The sequence below is a fragment of the Erpetoichthys calabaricus genome, chromosome 8 (assembly GCF_900747795.2).
Source record: "Erpetoichthys calabaricus chromosome 8, fErpCal1.3, whole genome shotgun sequence".
NCBI classification, from domain to species: Eukaryota; Metazoa; Chordata; class Cladistia; order Polypteriformes; family Polypteridae; genus Erpetoichthys; species Erpetoichthys calabaricus.
In genome coordinates, this window is record NC_041401.2 from 198,282,546 (window position 1) to 198,302,430 (window position 19,885).

The window sequence follows — 19,885 nt, forward strand, 5'->3', positions numbered from 1 at the left end:
GCAGGGCATTTGGAAAACAAGAAAAGCTGTCAGCAAATGTCAGTCAAGAGCAAAGCAGATATGGCAGCTGCTAGGGGGTCTGGTGGTCTTCACTTGACTTTCTTCTGTTAAAGGAGGCGAAATTCCAAGGGGGCAGAATACCCTGCGGGAATTTCTATGGAAAAGCGGGCAGACAGGGGACTGGGGAAGCCAAAAAAAAAAAGAAGAGCAGCTTGGCCAGCAGCTCTGTGCCCTCAGCAGGTTGGCATGTGGCACCATTGACTTGGGAGTTTTGACAGAAAGGCAACCAATGGCCTGTCCGGTGAATGAAGGCCAAGTGAGGGGGGCCTGTGGTGGTGTGGAGATGGCACTTTACTGACCACCACTTCACGTCACTCTGCGTCCACTATGCTGGTCACTCATTTAGAGAACTAAAGCGCGGAGATGGGTGGCCCTGTTGTTACGGTGCTGGTGGCTTCCCTTGACCAGCGTTTGACCCTTAACTCAAAAGAACATGATGCCTACTGGACAGAAGCCACCACACAGATAAGTGTCCACTAGGAGGAGGAGTGGGAGTCAGGACTGATAACCTGAAGGGTCAGTACGGGCAGTTGGCTAAGGTCAACCAGTCAGGCCCAGACTTGGTTTAGTGGGCTGATTGTCGAGTAGGATGGGACCCTTCAATGGTGCCACACCTAATGGATGGGCAAGCAGTATGGATGACCCAGCACCCTCTGTCCAGCTGGGCATCTTGATGGTTAAACTCACCGGGGTCAACTTGAGGTCCTGAAGGACATCATCATAGTAGTGGAACTCAGAGAACTCCAGCTCCACCATCTCGTTCTTCAGCTCCAGGACGCGACCCATGACCCCATCCAATACCTGCCGGATCACTCGGCGCTTCTGAGGGTGGACGATTTGGTCATATGCCACCTCCAAGCTGCGCAGGATCTGAACATATTTGACATAGAAGGTGGCCAGCGTCTGGAAAATCAGTACTTGGTCCTTCTGTGGCCTGGGCACTTGGTTGGCACTCTCTTCTTGCAGGAGGTCCTCTAGGGCACCCTGGGCCAAAGCCCAGACCTTGCCATAGGCACTGCAAGACAAGAAACGTGGCAGTGAGGGGCAGACATTGCAACACTGGTGACCACACACAGAGACCCACAAGAGCATTTGCACCCGATGCCAGAGTCAGACATATTGTCGCCATCCCCCCTATGTGCGTCGTTTCATGTGGGACTTGTACCCGTATCCATTCTAATCCCCTGAAGCTTGTCAGTGGGCAAATGTGTGAGAATGCCAGTAGGCTGTGCCCATTAGACTTGTTACATGGCACACACTCGGCACCCCAGACATCCCTGGACAGACATGGTTACAAGATGAACACCAGGTGGCATTCCTCCCCGTATCCTCCATCCACCGTATCAGCCTGCCTGCTCGCTTGAACCCCTCTGTGATCTGATGGTGTGGTGCCCACTCTCTGCATATCTCACAGCCCAGTAGCTGCCCTCTGGCATCCTGCGAGTGCCCCTCTTCTTCTGTGCGGGACGTCTACCTGCTCCCAGGATGTCCTTTCAGACCCTTAAGGCTGCAGAAATCCAGCTGCTTTGGGACTTGCCCTGTGGGGGGCACCAGTGGCTATACCACAGAGCCAAGTCAGAGCTGCCAGTCTAACTGAGGGCATATGCATGGAAATGAAGAGAATGCAGAGCCTTGCATTTGTATGCCAATTGGGTATGGAACCGCAGTCTGCTGGTACCCACCTTGCCAGCCATCGTGAACCCCTGGCAGCCCCCTCATCAATGCTATAGTGCCCCCTGCTGTCTACTATGCATTGTCCAGTTTGTCTTAATTGGAGGGAGGGCAGGTGCCATACTGTGCCTGATGTACCCCTTGCGTGAGGTGGCAGGAGGGCACTCGCTTTTACACTTTATGGTGACACTAGCTTCCTGTGGGACGCTTTGTCCATGCCCATCATCGCTCGTTTCTCTTGGCTTGTCTGTTGCCATGGACACCCTGGCACAACACAGACGATGGAAGCATTTGCTCTACCCTGGCACTTTGCTTTCCTTCACTTTTTGGGTTTTCTGCTCTGATCAGGTGAGGCCACTCGAGTCTGTCCAGTGTGTCCTGGTCAGCGAAGTGACATGCTTAGAGCTGGACACAGGGGACAGGCCACATGCAGGGAAGTGGGGCAAGTAAGAGGACAATGAAGAATTATGGGGGTCTGGGCAGTGGGTGCCACCTGCACTCTCAAATCCAATGGGCATCACTGACCTGGCAACACAGCATGCCAAGTATGAGACTGAAGGACAGGATGAAGGTTGATGTAATGCCTTTCAGTGGCACACACACACACACACACTTTGATTTCTGTGTGACATTTAAAGAATTTCATTGGCCCCGCTCTGGTAGGCATCACCCAGCATGGCTATGGCAATAACAGAGGCCAGTTCAAGCACCATACTTGCTGTGAAAGGTGCCATAAAGCAGACATCACTGAATATTCTCGTCACTATAACCTTCAAGCTGTGAAAGGAGCTATAAAGTGAAGGAGGCCGACTGGCATTCTCATTGGCTCTGCCAATGGATGCAAAACCAAAGACCAGATCATCAAGTACTGATGGGGGCTCAGCTGAAGCCCACGTTGAAAGGAGCGGTCTTCTCATCTTGTGATGGGATTGTCTTGGACAGGCGCTATATAAATCAGCACTGAGGCTCCAAACTGCTCTGTGAGGATCCTTGTAGGAGGACCTGCTGTGAAAGGCGCTATACAAATGGAGGTCGTCTTGTATTGCTGACTGGTCTTGTAATGGGGATTGCTGTGAAAGGCGCTATAAGTCACTGACATGGCTGTATTGTTGACTTCTGTGTAGGCGGCCTTGTGCTTCTTCTGAAAGGCGCTCTATAAAGCTAATCGGCCGATGACGATTGCGGCCCTGGTGACCTCCCCGTGTCTTTTGAAGGAGATGGCGGGATGGCTGGAGCAGTGATGCCCCCTGCAATTTCATTCCATCAGCCTGTTAACAGGAGGACGACCTCTGATGGGCACCGAGGGCATTGAACCAAAGAGAGGAGCCCAAGACATTGAACGACATACAAGGGACGGGGTCTGTTGAGGGGGCTGCCGACTTCTGCCATAACTGTGCCAGTTCATGTTGATGTGTGGTCTTGCGTGATGCCATGCCTGCCCACTGTGGTGGTGCAATTTAAAGTTTCTGAGCGAACCCACAGGACATGCAAACAGCACATAGAACTCACAAAGTTGGGACCTGAGCTCGGGTGGGCTCTATACTAGGCAGTGCCACCCTTCACTGTATAAAAGGACAGCAGAGTGAAGCGGGCAGCGCGCAGGCATGAGGTTCACATCAGGCCAGGAATTTCTCTCTGATTAAGAAACTGCTTGGCACAACGACAAGGAGTTGCAAGGGTCCCCACAGTCCCCGGGTGCCACCCCACAGGATGCTGTGCCAAAATTCTTTTGCATCCAGAGGAACAAATTAATCATCTGGTAATAAGAGCATCTCCTGCCTGCCAAGGGGCATCATTAAGAAGCACATATAAAAATGAGTCGTGTCCCGCCGCCACGGCCAAGCCTAATGAGGGGAAAGAAAGGCGAGGAGGGGAGCAGCATCAAGGGGGGCTAAGGGGGCACTTCAGGCAGCATCGGGGGGCGGCTTAGGGGCTGACGTCAGGGGGCAATGCGGAAATTCATGACCCTTGCCATGCTGCCACTTGGTCTTCATTTCGTTCTGCTTTTGACCCTGAAGCCCAACCCACTCCCCAATCAGGAGGAGCCACCTCGACATGTCACAACTCGACTTTTTTTAATTCAGAGTCACCCCAAAGGCGCCTGATGACTTGTTTGAACCCATGTCCAGCAGCACAAGAGCAGTCCTTAACACAAAGCCAAAGGAACAGACCATCTCAAAGGTTAAACAGATGCAGCCACTGCCACTGAGGTGGGGAGGATCTCAGGGGTCCGCCCTGGGCAGCCCCCTCCGCTGTCAAGGCAGGCCACACACCTCTTTGTAGAATGACACGAGATCAGGCAGAACTCGTCACACGTGAAACACCAAAGCCCTTTGAGATGTTTTTGGACGCCCATCCCAACTTCATTCACGGGAATTCTGGGGGCTGGCAAGAACAAAGCAGTGGGCACGCGCCCACCAGCACTTCCACTCGGGGTCACTGGGTGACAGCCATTCTGGTGACACACTCCTCCATCCTGCCACCATGTCCATTTCTCAGGCCAGCTTGTAAAGATGGAGCTGAAGTGACACCTGAGCACTCCGATGTCACAGGCCAGCGGTGACTTCACTGTCATCAATAACGGCATGTTGAGTTGAGGAAATGCTGTTAGCTTGGCCTCAGAGTCAGTGTAGTCAGCAAGTCTGCAAGGCGCTATATAATGAGGACATGAACTGCATTCATCAAGCCCTCCGGTGCTCTCTTGTGCCCTGTGATGGCTTGGCACTCTGTCAATGCCACCGTGGTAGCCAGTGGCACCCACATCCTGAACTGGAGAGGTGGTCCCAAGACTGTGGGTCTTATCGGCTTTCTGACAGCTTTGCTGCTCATCTGTTTCAGTTCTTCATTTCTGATATTAAAGCCTGCGCTACTCTGCCTGAAAGGTGCCATATTTAGAGCTACAAGTTAAGGCCTCAAGTTTATGCTACGTCGTCAGGACTACTGGACAAAAGGGGGTCTGCCACAGAGGTGACTTGCAAGGCTTCAATCCGCTGGCATGTGACTTAGTGCTCGTGTCATTTTGTCGAAGGCTTTGAAAAGGCAGACTGGCTTTGATGTGACGATTTCTCAGACACAATCACAGCCAAAACTAATGGCATGTGCCACCGCTTGGCTTTTCACAGAAATTTCCTTTCAGCTCCTCCTAGAAGAGGGGCACAGATATGGCAGCAGGAGGGCATATGGCTACTGGGAAGTAATGCCAGGCACCTGGAGCTGGGCTCGGGCATAACGCCTGCATGTCATCAGCTTGCTGTCACAGGGGGAAGCAGGCAGGCATTAAAATTACAGTCAAACAGTAGGGGGTGACCCACACACATCCTATGCCAGTTGATGCCACCATTCTTCAAGGCCTCGCTCAAGAATCAGTGCCATGCCTGCAACTGGCATCTTATAATGTTGTGTAGAGCCTTTCTTGGTGACATAATTGCAAGACAGGACACGCAGGCAACCTAGTTTCTTACTGGCACCTTACTGGGCAGTGTGACCCATTTCAGTCTGTGATGACTAACCACGACATCTTTCAGGTGTAGTCGGCAGGATTAGCCTGAGGGAGTTCTTCAGGAACCTTCTGGTGTTTCATAAATCACTTCATGGTTATTCATGGAACCTTGGATCTTAATAAAAACATTTCTTTCTGGAACCTTCTCACGGGTGATTCTTTTGGGACCCAAAATTGTTTCCCTAGGACACCACTCTGAAGAGCCACCATGGCACCTTTATTTCTAAGAGTGTACCCAGAGGTGCTTGGCAGGTGAAATGTATCACCCAGGAGCTCTCCAGGAATGGAACTGGTAGTCCACGTGTTCCGGCCCAGGTCTTCATACAGCGAGCCCCCCCTCCGTGCCTTACCTGTGAGACATCGTTGCTCAGGTTGTCACAGACACTTTTCCATTTCTCGTCTGGCTTCAGCAGGTGTGAAGTCTCAGGGAGTGCCCTGTTAGAGACAAAGACAGAAATGACGTGTTTGTCAGCTTTGTGCCAACACAGTGACGGCGATGGCAGCAGAGAACTGATGAACTCACCTGCCACTGGAACTCCTCAGCACCCAACCACACATGACATAGGACCCCCAAAACAAGGACTGGCATGAGGGTGACACAGCAGCCCAGTTGTGCGATCCCACCACCCCCCCACCCCCATTGTCGTGTGTGTGTCTCTAAGGTCAAGTGACAGTTCAGCTGTCCTCTGCCGCCATGTCGGGGCTGATCAGACAAGGGCAGGAACTGAAGACAATGGCGGGGGGCTTTCAGAGCGTCACTCTGTTGAGCTTCAGTGACGAGCGACCGCCGACTGGGTGGTCGAGCGATGGCTGCCCGCCTCACGAGCTTTGCTCACAAAGGCCAGACGCGCACTCGAATGACCAGCGCGCCTGGCTGTGGCTCGAGGTGTCTGTGAATTGAAGAAACGGGCCGGCGGTGGTCGTCAAGTGTGGCTTTTCGACGAACAAAAAAGGACAAAGTCGAAGTTAAAAAAGGAAACCCGACAGGAGAAGTGAAGAGAAGCCAAACCGGGCACACGCTCTGCATCGCTTCTCCTGTCCGTGCTGTGCCCTCAAATCTTCGGAGAAGAACTTCGGAAGTGCTGGGCTGTCCCGGCACGAACCGCCCCCAACCCCGCAGAGAAACTAACCCTGCGACACCCCACCGCTCGGGCGCCTGGCGTGTCGCGGATAAGCCCACCGGGCTGCCCGTTGGCTCTCATCTCACCTGTGTCGACTGCAGGATTCCTCGGTGCCCCCTCCCTGGCATCGCTACTCACCTTCGTCGTGTCCGCTCGGCTCGCGCTGCGTGTTTGCAATCAGCTCAGCTGAGTCGCGGCTAGCAACAGAACGCTACGCATGCGCACAACCACTCAGCCGCCGGCCGGCGCAGCACGCGAAACTTCGGGACACCTCGGGGACACGCGCACTGAGAGCCACTGTCACGTAACGCGGCGACGCTCGGGCGGGAGGGGATGTTTGAACATACGAGGAGTCACCGCACTTCGGGGTCCTCACCATAGAGACATGGATTGTGACCTCCGGCCGTCGGGACCCCCGCCTGTTGTGTTCTTGAATTCGTCTCCCTGATGTGACCAGTTAAATGCCCAGACATGCAGGTGGGCCGTGAAAATGAAAGTTCTGGACAGAAGGAATCGAAAACATGAAGGTGTGGAGGTGCGGAGGTCAGTCCAAGTGGCTCAGGGGACAGTCCGTGTGGCCTTGGCATGTTCTCCACGTGGAGTCAATCCCGGTCTTCTGGTCTGAAGGGGGGCTTCAGTTCGGCCCACCTCCAATGTAGGTAAGCTTTGCACTGGCATCTCATCCCAGGCTTGGTACCGACATGCCACTGCAGGCTCCCAGTCACCTTGTCACTCCATTAGTGGAATCAGCCATTGGCAGGGAGGTCCATGCCCATTCTCCATGCAGGTCTTTAATGGTGGTGGTTGTGCCCGTTTGCACTTCCTCTTTTCTGACCACTCCTTGTGTTGGAGCCACCATTCAGTATAGCATTCTTATATGGCGCCTTACTAGATGAGGAGACTCCAGCCACTCAGTGACATGTATCTGTGCCCCTAGAGTCATCGAGTTATAAATTATCCGCAAGCCAGATGATTCCAACCTGCTGATCTCTGGGACAGTGTGGCCGACCTTTCTGTCACAGTATGTGCCCTTCAGTCTCCTTGGGTCCACTCCCACTGACTGCTGACTGTGCACTCCTTGGGTCTCATCCATTGAGTGCCATTACAGACACCTCAGGCAATCTAAGAGTTAATAGAGGGCACATCACGCTGCCATTCCCAGTTTTAAGGACTGCCTGCAGGACGGCGACCAAGGCAGACACCAGAATGGTGACAATAAGCTGGCATATCCAGACACAGAGCTCACAATGGCCCACCTATCCCTCTGCCACTCATGTCAGTTAAGGTGCCCATTTGCTCCTGGGTGCTGGCACACACTGGGCCTCCAATGTAGTTTCTTGTTGGTGTGCCACTTTCAGATCATTTCCATGTTTTTAGGAACCATGAGCCATCCAGAGGATTTTACAAAATGTGGATCGCGGGCCGTGACTGGCACTTTTTGGGCTGAGGTGTGATGCCATTTTCATTCCATTCTCTATTCCTACCAGTACCTTTCTAATTCTTGAGGGTGTGGCTGGCACCAAAAGGCTTGTCACACTGTCCCACCGCTCCTTGACCTCCTCCACAGTGGTAGCTCTGCATCTTTTCCTGATGTCACCTAATGTCACCCCACACTCATTTTGAATGTGTGGCCCTTGTGGTTCATGAGCGTCACGATAAAAGCCAGTGAGCAACCAAAGTCAGACAGGAAAGTCACTATGAAAAGTGGCACATGTATAGTGACATCTGTTTTGGTGGCCCTTAAACAGGATGTCACTTGACCACGTTGGATTATTTAATTGCCCCCCGAGGCATCCCTGTGTCACGTTCAGGTGTTGAGACCCAGGCTGATGCCTGCCATCCTTTGTGACTATGCCATATGCTCAAACAAAGTCCACCTGGTTAGCCACTGACCCACCAATCCAGCCGCAGTCCATATGTGGTGTGGCCACCCAGGAGGGTAAGGCCGCCATAACATGCCGGCATCAGAGCCATTGGCCAGGGCTGCCCCTGAAGTCCAAGTTGCACCATAAGTCACATGGGACGGCTCACCCCCAGAATTCCTCTCCTTGTACATGCCAGTCAGTGCCCTTTGCCATGGCGTTATATGTGATTTGTAGAACACACCATAAAGGGCCCAAAGGGAGGCTGGAAAGTGCTAAACAGGTAAGACTTCACAGCACAGGGCAGTGCCACCCTGGAGCACAGAAGGGGGCACACACGGGTGAAGCATCCACATGGGCATTAAGATCATTTAACACTCCAATTGACTTGGACACTAAAGCACAACTAACGGTGCCAGTACAGCACAGTTGGGCTATCATTATATGGCGCCTTTCACTGAATTACAGCTGAAGCTGCACATGGACTTAACTCCAGATGGACAAATGTGGCACCTTTTGGGACAGCTTGCTGACCTTTAGGTGTCGGGTGCTGGGGCACTATGGCACAGCAAACTGTCCAGTCGGCAGGTCACTTGGCTTTCAGGACTGTGCCCATCAATCTTAAGCTGACAAACTTCAGGGAGCCATGTCGCCCGCCTCGGCTCGAGCTGCCACTCATGCCCGCTAAGACCTGTCGTATGCACATGGTGGTGGAGTCTCACTACAGGAAGGCGCTATATACAGGGGAGGCCATCTCTCCTCCTTATGAACAGACCTGGCGCCATTTCCAGGCCCAGATGTCTCATTCCAAACATCTCAATGGTCGGTTCCTCGTGTTTATCACTCGTCCCAAGTTAATTGAGCTTAAAACTAACATTTGCTGCCCGTCCGAGGGGCCCGCTCTGCCTGACGCCAGCTGATGGCGGCCCTGACCGTCAGCTCGATGTCTCCAGCTGGGACGTGGCAGGGGCCTCGCATCTCTGCCAATCCCATATTGGCCTCTGGTTCTGTGCAGCGGCAGCTCAAGGGTGGGGCCCGTGGTGCCAGGTGGTCTATCTGTGCCCCAAATCGCCAGCCGGTGCTGCCTTGTGCAGGTAGGGGTTGCTGCATCTTTAACGGAGTAGTGCATGTAGGTGTCCTTGTGACCTGCTCATGCCAGTCGGTGCCCGGGCACTTCCAGTCAGTTACTATGTGACACTTTGGCACATTCTGCTTTATCTCTGCAGTATAAGAAGGCCACCTCTGTGCCACAGCAAGGTGCTTTATTAAAGTCACCCCTCCCAACACACACCTTTAGGTGGCTTCATTTTTAAACAGCTGAAGTAGCGGGTGCTTAGGTGAGACCCCCAGCAGGTCACTGGTCACCTGTCTCTACAGCTGGGAGACGCTGGAGCCAAACTGGGCAGTCACGGGGTAAAGAAGGACAGCCACCCAACAGGGGCGCCTTGTGACGTCTGAGGCAGCATTAGCTTTATATTTAGGAAAGGCACAATGGTAGCTGGTTCAAATCCCAGACTGGTCACTGTCTCATTGGCATAACTGGGTACTCTGCCCTCCAGCGATCAATCCTCTGGCCCAGAACAGTGCCAACTGCGTCCTCATGACATGTGGTTGACCAAATGACCCCCACAATCAGACGGATAAGATGGAAGCCTTGACGTCTCCCTCGTTCCAGAGAGTGCTGGTCGAACGCGTACGGGCAGACGGCAGGTAGACCCCCGGGCCCCCCACGGACGAGGAGGAGGTCGCGGCTGGCAGCTGAGCAGCCGGATGTTTTGGTGCGCCTGACGCGCGGCTCAGCTGAGTATTGTTGGAAACATCTGCGCCCCGGTCTCGGGTGACAAGTGCGCACCCCTGGAAGTGTGCCAAGTAAAACCACGCAAAACGAGAGACAAAGGGACTTGGCAGCCGAGTGGGGGGTGTGGGGGGGCGATAAGCGCAGACAAAGGCAGCTGCACGGACGTCCCCGTTCTCTTACCGTCACCTCGACGTTCCTGTTCTCATTGTTGTTTCGTTTGGTGGGAATTTGACTTGACGAAGGGGCGCTGGGAATGACAAACAAAGAGGAAGAAGGAAAGAAGAAGAACAAAAATAAAAAAAAACAGAATAAAGCGCCGGCGGCGGCCAATCACAGACGGGCACGGGCACACTGCGGGCACACATTGGGAGCGAAGTGACGCTTCATCCAGCCTTCTCGATGTCCCTTCTAAGCCAGGCACCTGTCACCCGAACTCGCCTCCCTGTCAAGTGTCAGGCAAGCTGCCAGGGTAGGGGGACAGGGGGAGGGCTTCTCCTTGATGCCCACAAGAGGCACTACAAGTCTTCATCCTTGAGGTCCCCTAAATGCAGACGAACAGCACAAAGCCCGAGGGGCGCTCTGACTGCCCGATGCCCCCCATGAGAACGGAGGAGCGTGACCCGGGGCCGAGTGATTGGCGGGCTTGATCGTCCACAGGGGGCTTCGGCCTTTGGAATCCGCGCCAAGAGCTTCCTGCGCCGCATCCTGCACGGCCTGCCGAGCCAAGTGGACTTCCCTCCATTGACGCCTGACGGACTCATTCGGGAAACACTCCATGAATGAACGGCGGCGCGCGCGTGACGTCAGGGCATGCAGGGGCGGGGCAGGCTTCCCATTGAGTGACTGGCGCGCGCACGCAATCGAAGGGGGAGACATATACATATATAGCGCCTTTACAGCGAGCACACGCCATTGGTTTAGACATCAGGCGCTATAATGAACCCCGATAAGAATGAGCCAAGTGACGTCACGACAGAAAGACGACTGAGGGACTGGCGACCTTGACATTCTTTTGATAAGATTTTCACTTTTATTTTCGGGTTTGGATTCCTAACCTCGTAGAATTCAACGATAATATTGCTTTTGATTTTCTTATTGGTATTTCTTTCTGGCTTCTTATGGTTTATAAATAGTTTGTAAGGTTCGTTTGGGTTTGAGGAAGACACCGTACAAAGGCAAATTCTTCTTCTTCTTATTATTATTATTATAGCAGCTCCTCGGTGCCCCTGGACAGACGGACGGGCGGCAGGTGTCGGCCCAAATTAGCAGGTGTGGCCCCCTTCGTCTGAAGTGCGCCCCCTTCTGCTCTTTATTTATTTATTTATTTATTATGGTTGTTTTTTCCTGCGCAGCGGTCATTTACTCAATGGACGGATGCGGCCATCTTGACACCTCAGCGAGCGCAAGCTCCACCTGGACCGACCGAGCATGTGGCCATCAGCCTCTTCTGGCCTTTGGCCCTGCTCTGCCCACATGCAGCTGGCCGCCTCTTCCCGTCTTTGCGTTTACTCAGGTCCCCCCGTCTTCCATTGGTCCCTTCCTATTGACTGTTTGCCTGCCGTCCAGGGTCACCCTTCCTCTGCGACGTTTTCAACGGGCTGGTGACCGGGGAGTAATCTGTCATCTCCTCAGCCCACCTACCGGCTGGAGCAGAGAATGGCGGCATGGGGCCAATCCGAGCAGCACGCGGGCGGGAAGGACCGTGGGAGACGATTACGATATGAGTAAGGGGACGCAGGGGGTCCCGTGCAATGAGGACCCCTGCACAGTCTCGCTGACCCCAGCGTTCTTTCTGCCAAGGGGTCGAGGGGTCCATCAAAACCAGAGACTGGGGCGATGCTCTTTAATCAAAGGGGGTGGACACGAGGATTCCGCTGCTAAAAGTGTCTTGGCAAACGAGAATCATCGTCAGCTGTGCCACCCTGCGGACACCCAGAAGGTGGCGCCATTGCGCTTCAGAAAGTAATGACATCGCGCAGATTAGCCGCACTTCATCCTATATAGCGCCTTCACACACAGCCTCGCGAATATCAGATCGGCGCTGACAGGTGGAGAAACAGCAACAACAATGCCCCCCCCCCCAATATATATAGCGCCTCTCCTGTGCCTTCCAGATTGTCCAAAGGCGCCAGAGGGACCGAAGCGAGGCGCAGAACTTCCTGCACACGCACTTCAAATAAGCTTGTCGCGCCCGCGAGGGACCGGCGTGTCCTTAGATACTTTCGTTTTTAGCCCAGGCGACATGGTGGCACTGCTTCACCTGGTAGACCCCAATCAAATAATAGAATGGGGGCGCATTAAAAGGATTGAAGTACCGAGGAAGGGCAGGGTGTTTATTACGCGTGTCTTGTCGGTTAAAACGGGGATTTAAAATGGCGTAGTTAAGTGGTTGGGACAAGGGGGTCACAAAAAGGAATCTAAACACACAAATACTGCTGGGTCCTCACATCTTAAGGGTCGTCATCTGCGACTGTCTTTGAATGGAAACAAACAGCCGAAACCGCTTAACGCGCCGCTAATCCCGTCAGAGCCATTAACGGGAGCCCTCGGGCACGCGCACTTTGACTGAGAGAGACCGGGGGGGGGGGGGGTGGGGGGGGGGGGTTTGGGGGGGGGGGGGTCGAAAAGAGTTTGATTGTTTCTTTGATTGTTTGTTTGTGTTCTCAACTTTAAATCTGTCCCTTTGTCGCTTTATTGGATGACAAAAACAGAGACGGAAGCGCCCCGAGCGTGTGTCCCGAAATGCCCTGAGAATGGACTGCCAATCCTATACCTGTATGTGCCCCCCCGCCCCAGGGCCGCCTACGGGGCGTCACTCCCAGTCGTATATGAACAAGTGCAGAGGCAGCCCCTCGCGTCACTCGCCGCCCGCTCTCTCTCTCTCTCTCTCTCTCGCTCACCCCGCGCTCGCTCGCTCTCCGCTCCAATCCCGACCGCGCCTCTCGCTGGAGACTCGGCAGACACGCGACAAGAGGAGCTCGAGCAGGTACGTGTGGCCTCGGCCGCCTCACTCGCTCACTGAGCGACCGATCGACTGGCTTTCTTTCTTTCTTTCTTTCTTTCTTTCTTTCTTTCTTTCTTTCTTTCTTTCTTTCTTTCTTTCTTTCTTGGCTCATTACCATGTAAAGTGCGTGTGCGCGCGCGGCTGCCTCTGCCCGCTCAGCTTAGTTCTACATTCGCCGGAATGCCCAAGTGCGCCGCCCGAGGCCGCTCGGCCGCCATACGCAGTGCCCCTCGTCGGCGCGCCCCGTACACTTGAAGCCCATCTGTCCCTCCGCCCCGGCTCCGCTGTCTGGCGGAGCTCTCCGGGCGGAGGTTCTCTCAGGCTGGTCTTCTCGTCGGTCTCGTTTTCTTTTCTTTCTTTATTTGTTTTTGTTATCTTGCAGCTGATGGCGGATCCGCCAACATTGAACTTTTATCCGAAACGACTTAGAGATCACAGGTATGCTGCGGCAGGTGGGGACAGTGGTGGGATACAGCGGACTCGAGTTACGGGTTCATTTTAACAAAGTGACACCCAAATGGCAGGTGCGCAGCACAACCCAAAGTGTTCGTCCCGCGTGTGAAGTGGATTTGGTTTTGGGTTTTGAGGTTTTATATAGCGCCTTTCACTCCGTGTGCAGACTGATCGCAGTCGCCTCATTTACTTCTTTGTCCAAAGGGTCTTGAAGCATGTCATGTACAATTGGTGACATTCATCTAGCTTTTCCAATTGGGGGTCCAGGCAGGTGAAGTGACCTGCTCAGGGTCACATGGTGTCAGCAGAGGGATTAGAACCCACGACCTGAGGTTTGAAGACCACAGCCTTAACCGCTACGCCAGCCTGCCGGCCGGTGAGGACCCGTGGGCGCCTTCGTGCGGGTCGCTGTATTCCAGAGGTTCTCCGTGTCCGCGCCGCCCGCTGGCTCTCCGTTTAGCTGCCATGAGTCGTCCCCTCGGCCCTGCCCAGATATTTGTGTTTATTCTGAGGACGGGCGTGATCTCCTCTGCTGGATGGCGTCGAGGTTAGACAATGAAAAGCAGATGTGCCCAACGCGCCTCCCAGTCCCTTAAAGCCGTAAGGTGAGCGCAGGGGGCCCGCTGAGTAAGGGGGGGCTAGGGGTGGGGACACTTTGCTGTCGCCGTCTACTCCTGCCAAGGACGAGGTACGCGCTGCTCCCCCGGGGCCGAGGCGCCCTCTGACGGCTGGTTCTGCTTTGGCCTTGTTATGCTGACGCTCTTCCGTAGGGGGGCGCCCTTGCGTTAGTGCGTTTGTCTTTGATTTGTTCCCAGTCTTCCCAGTTTCTCTCCAGTTTTTTTTACTGAGCTTTTTCCGAGCTTCAGTCTATTTTGTTTCCTTTTGAATACCAAGGAAGCATTTTGTGCATAGGAAAGGCGCTATATATCAAAGGGTTTGTTGCCAACATCTGCCCTTGCCTACTGATGTGACTTGGGTGTTGGGTGGCTGTGTGTGAAGGCGCTATATTTGATAAAGTGTGGTAAATCTAATGAGCGCGAGGAGCGCAATGCTGCCACCTTCTGGATGTCTCTTTTGACACATGGCTTCTTCTCAGCAGATCTTAAGTGATATTAGTGCCTTTGTAGCGACCACCATCTGCAGGCACGTTACACGGTTACAGTGCCACCCACTGGAGGCACTGGGGAGGGGGACCTGTGCCAGTGTGCCGCACTGCCCGCCTAAGCTGGTGTCATAGCGAAGCCAGTCTGATGTAGTATGTAGTGCCAGGTTACAGTGGGCACGTTTCCACTCTCTGTACATAAATCTATCTATCTATAAGAACCTTGGCAGGTGACTCTGGGCACACAATGGCCCTTGTGATTTTATATAGCTCCTTTCATCATCGACAGCACCCCCAGTGTTAAATGACAGCCCACTTGGTGCTGTGTGTGAGTTCGGATTGTGTTTACTGTGAAAGGCGCTATATGACTGTCTGTGGTATTGTGACTAGGTGACATCAGGTGCCAGTGCTCAGTCTCTAGGGAACTGTGGATGTGCCGTCTATGAGGTGTGTTGGGTTGGGGTGTCACCATGAAAGGCGCTATATCAGATCATAATAATGGCCCCCATTAACTCTTTGAGTAATGCTGACCATGTCACATCACCTGCCAGCGCACAGATAATCTCAAACATCAGTACTGTGGCAGTCAGGTGACGTTGGAGTGTATGACTATGAAGGCGCTATATGCCATCAGGAGGCTCCTTCACATCACCTGTCAGTGGGCTCTCTGTGGACAACTCTGGGATGGAGTGCATCGTGAAAGGTGCTATATCAGATCATAGCCATTGGTGACCTCCGTTACCCCTCTGAGTGACTTTCACTTGGTCACTGTGGTGTGTGCCATACGATGACAGGTGCTATATTCACCCCGGCAGTGCCCACCTCAGCAGACCGTTATACCAGACCCCTGAGATTAAAACATCGTGACAATCCTGCGGTGGGACATGGCAGCTCTCAAGTCTGCTCCTGTTTAAAACACACACAGATGCCGCATGCCTTAAGCGCCCTGGCACTGCCCCCTTCATGAGCCTCTGCCTTGCTGCCCTAAACTTTTCCTGAAGTGTGGCTGCCATTCCAATATTCTTCTTCTTCATCTTCTTCCTCCCCCTGCAGGTCGCTGTTGTGGCTCTCGTAGAGCGGTCCGTCACCATGAGCTCCATCGACTTCGCCGAGATCCTGGACTACCTGAATGGGCTCAACTTCTCTGGGCGCGAGGGCGGCAATGGCAGCAACTCCTCCGAGTTCTACTTCTTCGAGACGATGGTGTGCAACTCGGGCATCAGTCGCAATGTGCTGCTCCACTCGCTGGCCTTCTTCTACATCTTCATCTTCGTCGTGGGCCTCGCTGCCAACTCAGTAGTCGTGTGGGTCAACCTGCGCACCCAGAGGAGCCGCTACGAGACCCACCTGTATGTGCTGAACCTGGCCGTGGCCGACCTGTGCGTGGTGGCCACCCTGCCCATCTGGGTGGCGTCCCTGGTGCAGAATGGGCACTGGCCCCTGGGCGAGGCCATGTGCAAGCTGACCCACCTGGTGTTCAGCGTTAACCTCTTCGGGAGCATCTTCTTCCTGACCTGCATGAGCATCGACCGCTACGTCTCGGTGGTCTTCCTCAGGGACTCGGACGGCCGGTGGAGGAAGGCGACCCGCCGGCTCGTCTGCCTGCTGGTGTGGCTGCTGGCCCTGGCTGCCTCGTCGCCCGATCTCTACTTTCTGACCACGGCCCCCGGCCCCAGTGGGGAGACCTTCTGCCGCCCAGCGTACCCTCAAGGGACCTTCAGGGAGTGGATGGTGGGCATCCAGCTGAGCTTCGTCATCCTCGGCTTCGCCATCCCGTTTCCCATCATCGCCATCTTCTACATCTTGCTGGCCAGTGCCATCACCTCCTCCAGCGACCCCGAGCGCCGCCTCATCCGTAAGGTCATCCTGACGTACATCGTGGTCTTCCTGGTGTGCTGGCTGCCCTACCACGCCGTGTTGCTGACTGACGTCCTGGCCATCCTGGAGGTGCTGCCCTTCAGCTGCGAACTCGAGGACTTCCTCTACGTGGCTGACCACTTCACCCAGTGCTTCTCGCTGCTCCACTGCTGCGTCAACCCAATCATCTACAACTTCATCAACCGCAACTACCGCTACGACCTCATGAAGGCCTTCATCTTCAAGTACTCCACCCGCACCGGCCTGGCCAGGCTCATGGACGCCTCCCGGGGGTCCGAGACGGAGTACACGGCCGTGGAGGGCGGCACCCCACTGTGAGGTGCCCGCTGAACTCTTTGTTGCCACCTGTGCCCAGCTGGAGTTTATTTTTGTATCGATTTTTGTCAAATGGATATTTTTGTACGCTACGGACAAAGCTTTGCCAAGGCGGGCACAGGCTGGTCTGCCCTTATTTATTGGCACTCTCAGCAGGACAAAGGCCAGCAATGCCAGACAATCGGCGGAGTCCTGATGCCGAGCACACAGCGCCCCCCTGGCTGCACCAAGGCTGTAGAAACTGAACGCGACACTGAGTGGTGGTGGCACCACTGACCGGGAGATGGCACTCTGCCAATGCCTCCATGCCACTCTCAACTCTCGTGCTGTCTGTCATTCGTCAACTTTAGCCCTCGAAGCTCACATGCACAGCTTGGCAAACTTGAAGTGATTTGCCCATGTAAGATGCCCGCTTTGCCCACTTAGAATAAAAACTATTTTGTACCTCTCGAAAGGAGTCACGTGTCTCACTCTATGCCAACAGCTGGTTACTCAATGACCGGGTGACATCAGAGGTGTGTCACCACAGTGAGCCTCTGGAATAAATCAGTTGACACCCTCTGTGCCCACCAGCCTGACACCAGCTCTCCTGCGGAATTCCAGGGAAGTGAGTACCCACGTTGAAATACTGTACCCATGTCAGAGGCCCAGGGTCTGATCTGGCCACCCAGAAGTGGGCACGCTGTCTTCATAAAGCGCCTTTCAGCTACCTGTTATGTAGTTCTTTTCTCTCTCTGTGTGTCTGTCAGTTACACTTTAATATAACGCCCTTCACACCCATCTGTCTAGCTGCATTATATAGCGCCCTTCACACCCATATATCTGTGTTATATAGCACCCTTCACACCCATCTGTCCAGGTGTGTTATATAGCACCCTTCACACCCATATATCTGTATTATATAGCGCCCTTCACACCCATCTATCCAGGTGTGTTATATAGCGCCTTTCCTCTATCCATGATGTAGTCTTTCTTTTCTATCTGTCTGTTATATAGCGCCTTTCTTTTAGTTTGGGTCAAGTGAGATGCTCAATGTCCCTTTCAAGGTGTCGTTTGAAGCCGTGCCATCTGCCTCTTCAGTGTGCACATTTCCAGAGGACCTCAGTTGCCAGACGTGTCCACCAAAGTTCTCCCCCAACTTGAATGCGGAGCCCTTTAAAATCTGCCAATGAAGGAGGACAAACACCAAAGCCACAAGAGATGAAGTCTTAGGGTCAGTGCCCGGTGTGATGGGCAGAGTTAGCATTTGGCTGATGTTGACCAGCTGGTCACTCTTCAGTGTCACAGATCACATACTGCCCATAAGTCTGGTCTGATGGTGAATGTTGATTCCTCAGGACCACGGGACTCACCCTGGGTGGCATGCCTTGACCCCCTCTTGCCCCATTCACTTGCCACAAACTATCCACTTGCCCACTGATGCCAACACGGGCACTTCAATTCACCTAAATGAAGCAGGGCATCCCATCATTCAGAGAGCACAGTGCCCAGCTTCAATATGCCATCAGCTGTCTGTCAAACACTGTAAAGACCCCCAGTACTGGACTTATGCTCAGGGTCGCCCCTACTGGTTTTAGGGCACAAGGCTGCTGGCACAAAGTTGTAAGCTCACCCTGAAGTTGTCCTGGGCAAGTGTGTTGCCATAGAGGTCACCAGGAAAGGCGCCATATAAACATGAGCACCTGGGCCTCCCTGCTTTAGCACCACATTCCACACACCCCCCCACCCCCACCCCCCCCGTGGCGGGCACAGCCAACTCTAAGTTCATTTAACAAATCCTGCTTATCAAAGCCTCCGGCTGTGCACTTGAGGATTAGGCAGAATCTTTGCATCTGGAATGCGTGGAATGTCTCCGGAATGGCAGCCCTCCAAACTAAGAGTGTGCAGCAGACCGCCACCAGGTGCTTCACGCGGCCAGAGGAGAGGCTCTGAGGTTGAGGACACCAGTCCCATCAACTGCGCCCCAAGTCAAAGACCCCATGTAGGCCATACTGGACACTGTACCATGTGATGTGAGAGGGGGACCACCAGGGGCAGTGCCAGCCGATCTGAGCATCCCATTAGCCATGGGCAGAGGTGGCCACACATCTTCATGCCTGTAAAACCAGAAAAGGACACTGGAGGCCCAGCAGAGGCCAGCACCTCCAGCTGTTGCCACCCTAGTGCCCACACTCAGAGGCCACAGGGCATTTCAGGAACCTGCTGCCTATCATGGAGGGCTGTAGAATAGGAGATTAGGTGGGCACAGTCCCTGAATACCTGCACCCCCGAGACAGATGGATCAAGACCAATGGACGTGAACTTCAGAAGACCACCTGCCTGTTTGAAGCCATCCCCCTGGTGTCTTGTGATGCACAGGTGCCCTAAAACGAAATGGAAGTGGCAGCACTGACCATGGGAGACGTTAGACAGAGGGGGCATCACTCCTCTGGTGGTCCATGCAGCTGCTTCATTAGCCTTCTGTGAAGGGCGCTATATAGAATGGGCTGGCTGGAGGTCTCTCAGTGACAGGTGGTCTATCAAATAAGGCTCAGTCACTATGCCTTGGCCCTGTTAGTTGCAGTGGGGTGCAAGGGTGGGGACAAGAGCGCCCCCTCAGCTGGTAACATTGCTGTCCCCAGTGACTCTGCACAGGCATGGTGTGAAGGACAATGTGCTTGCGGCCCTGACAAGAGCAAGAGTGGTGAATGGGCATTTTGGACCGCAGTGTCACAGCCGCACCCCACCGTGCCACGGCGCCAGACCCTCATAAAAGCACGGATGGCTTTAATCTGCTCGTTTATATGCGCCCTGGACAAGCGCCACACCACCGGCCTCACATCCTGCAGAACCTCCCATAAAAGCCACCGTGAAAAGGAAATGAGCCAAGGCGGCATTTGTGAGGTGACATCCTGGCCAGTGGGTGGTCACTCAAACATGTCATGTCACAGAAACAACGAGTCTTTATTACTATGAGGGTCGAACAATAGCTCTGAGCCTGGCCTTGTGGGGTCACCAGTGGTCACCAACACTTCCTAAGGGGTCAGGCTGTCATCATGACGCTCAGTAGGAGCAATGTACCAGGGTGCCATCATGTGCCAGGCCAGCAATGTAGGCATTGAGCAGACAATCAAACGGACAGA

At 54.0% G+C, this 19,885-nt stretch overlaps 2 protein-coding genes and 1 long non-coding RNA gene across 5 annotated transcripts in view; 1 reads left to right on the forward strand and 2 right to left on the reverse strand.

The window, feature by feature from the left end:
* The window catches only part of iqca1 (IQ motif containing with AAA domain 1), a 28,696-nt gene extending 22,111 nt beyond the window's left edge, over positions 1-6,585 (reverse strand). Inside the window, exons 1-3 of the mRNA XM_028808118.2 lie at positions 6,490-6,585; positions 5,581-5,665; positions 748-1,075 (exon numbers count right to left, since the gene is read on the reverse strand). Of these exons, the coding sequence (XP_028663951.1) occupies positions 748-1,075; positions 5,581-5,591 (339 nt within the window). The 5' untranslated portion in view covers positions 5,592-5,665; positions 6,490-6,585. The remainder of the gene's footprint in view (positions 1-747; positions 1,076-5,580; positions 5,666-6,489) is intronic.
* LOC127528966 (uncharacterized) overlaps positions 1-12,094 on the reverse strand; it is a 524,038-nt gene extending 511,944 nt beyond the window's left edge. Inside the window, exon 1 of one of the 2 annotated variants that reach the window (XR_007935656.1) lies at positions 12,079-12,094. This is a non-coding gene — a long non-coding RNA (uncharacterized LOC127528966). Of the gene's footprint in view, positions 1-9,760; positions 9,772-12,078 lie in introns of those variants that run through there. The other variant, XR_007935654.1, reaches the window with a different exon arrangement.
* A 746-nt stretch (positions 12,095-12,840) lies between these two features.
* Positions 12,841-17,217, forward strand: LOC114656459 (atypical chemokine receptor 3-like). 2 transcript variants are annotated; one of them, XM_028808121.2, is made up of 2 exons: positions 12,841-12,997; positions 15,624-17,217. In XM_028808121.2, the coding sequence occupies exon 2, from the start codon at positions 15,660-15,662 to the stop codon at positions 16,764-16,766; it is 1,107 nt and encodes a 368-aa protein (XP_028663954.1). In that variant the 5' UTR covers positions 12,841-12,997; positions 15,624-15,659; the 3' UTR covers positions 16,767-17,217. The 2 variants fall into 2 exon arrangements, with proteins under 2 accessions (XP_028663954.1, XP_051786903.1); XM_051930943.1 differs by lacking the exon at positions 12,841-12,997 and adding an exon at positions 13,441-13,467.
* The last annotated feature ends 2,668 nt before the right edge of the window (positions 17,218-19,885 follow it).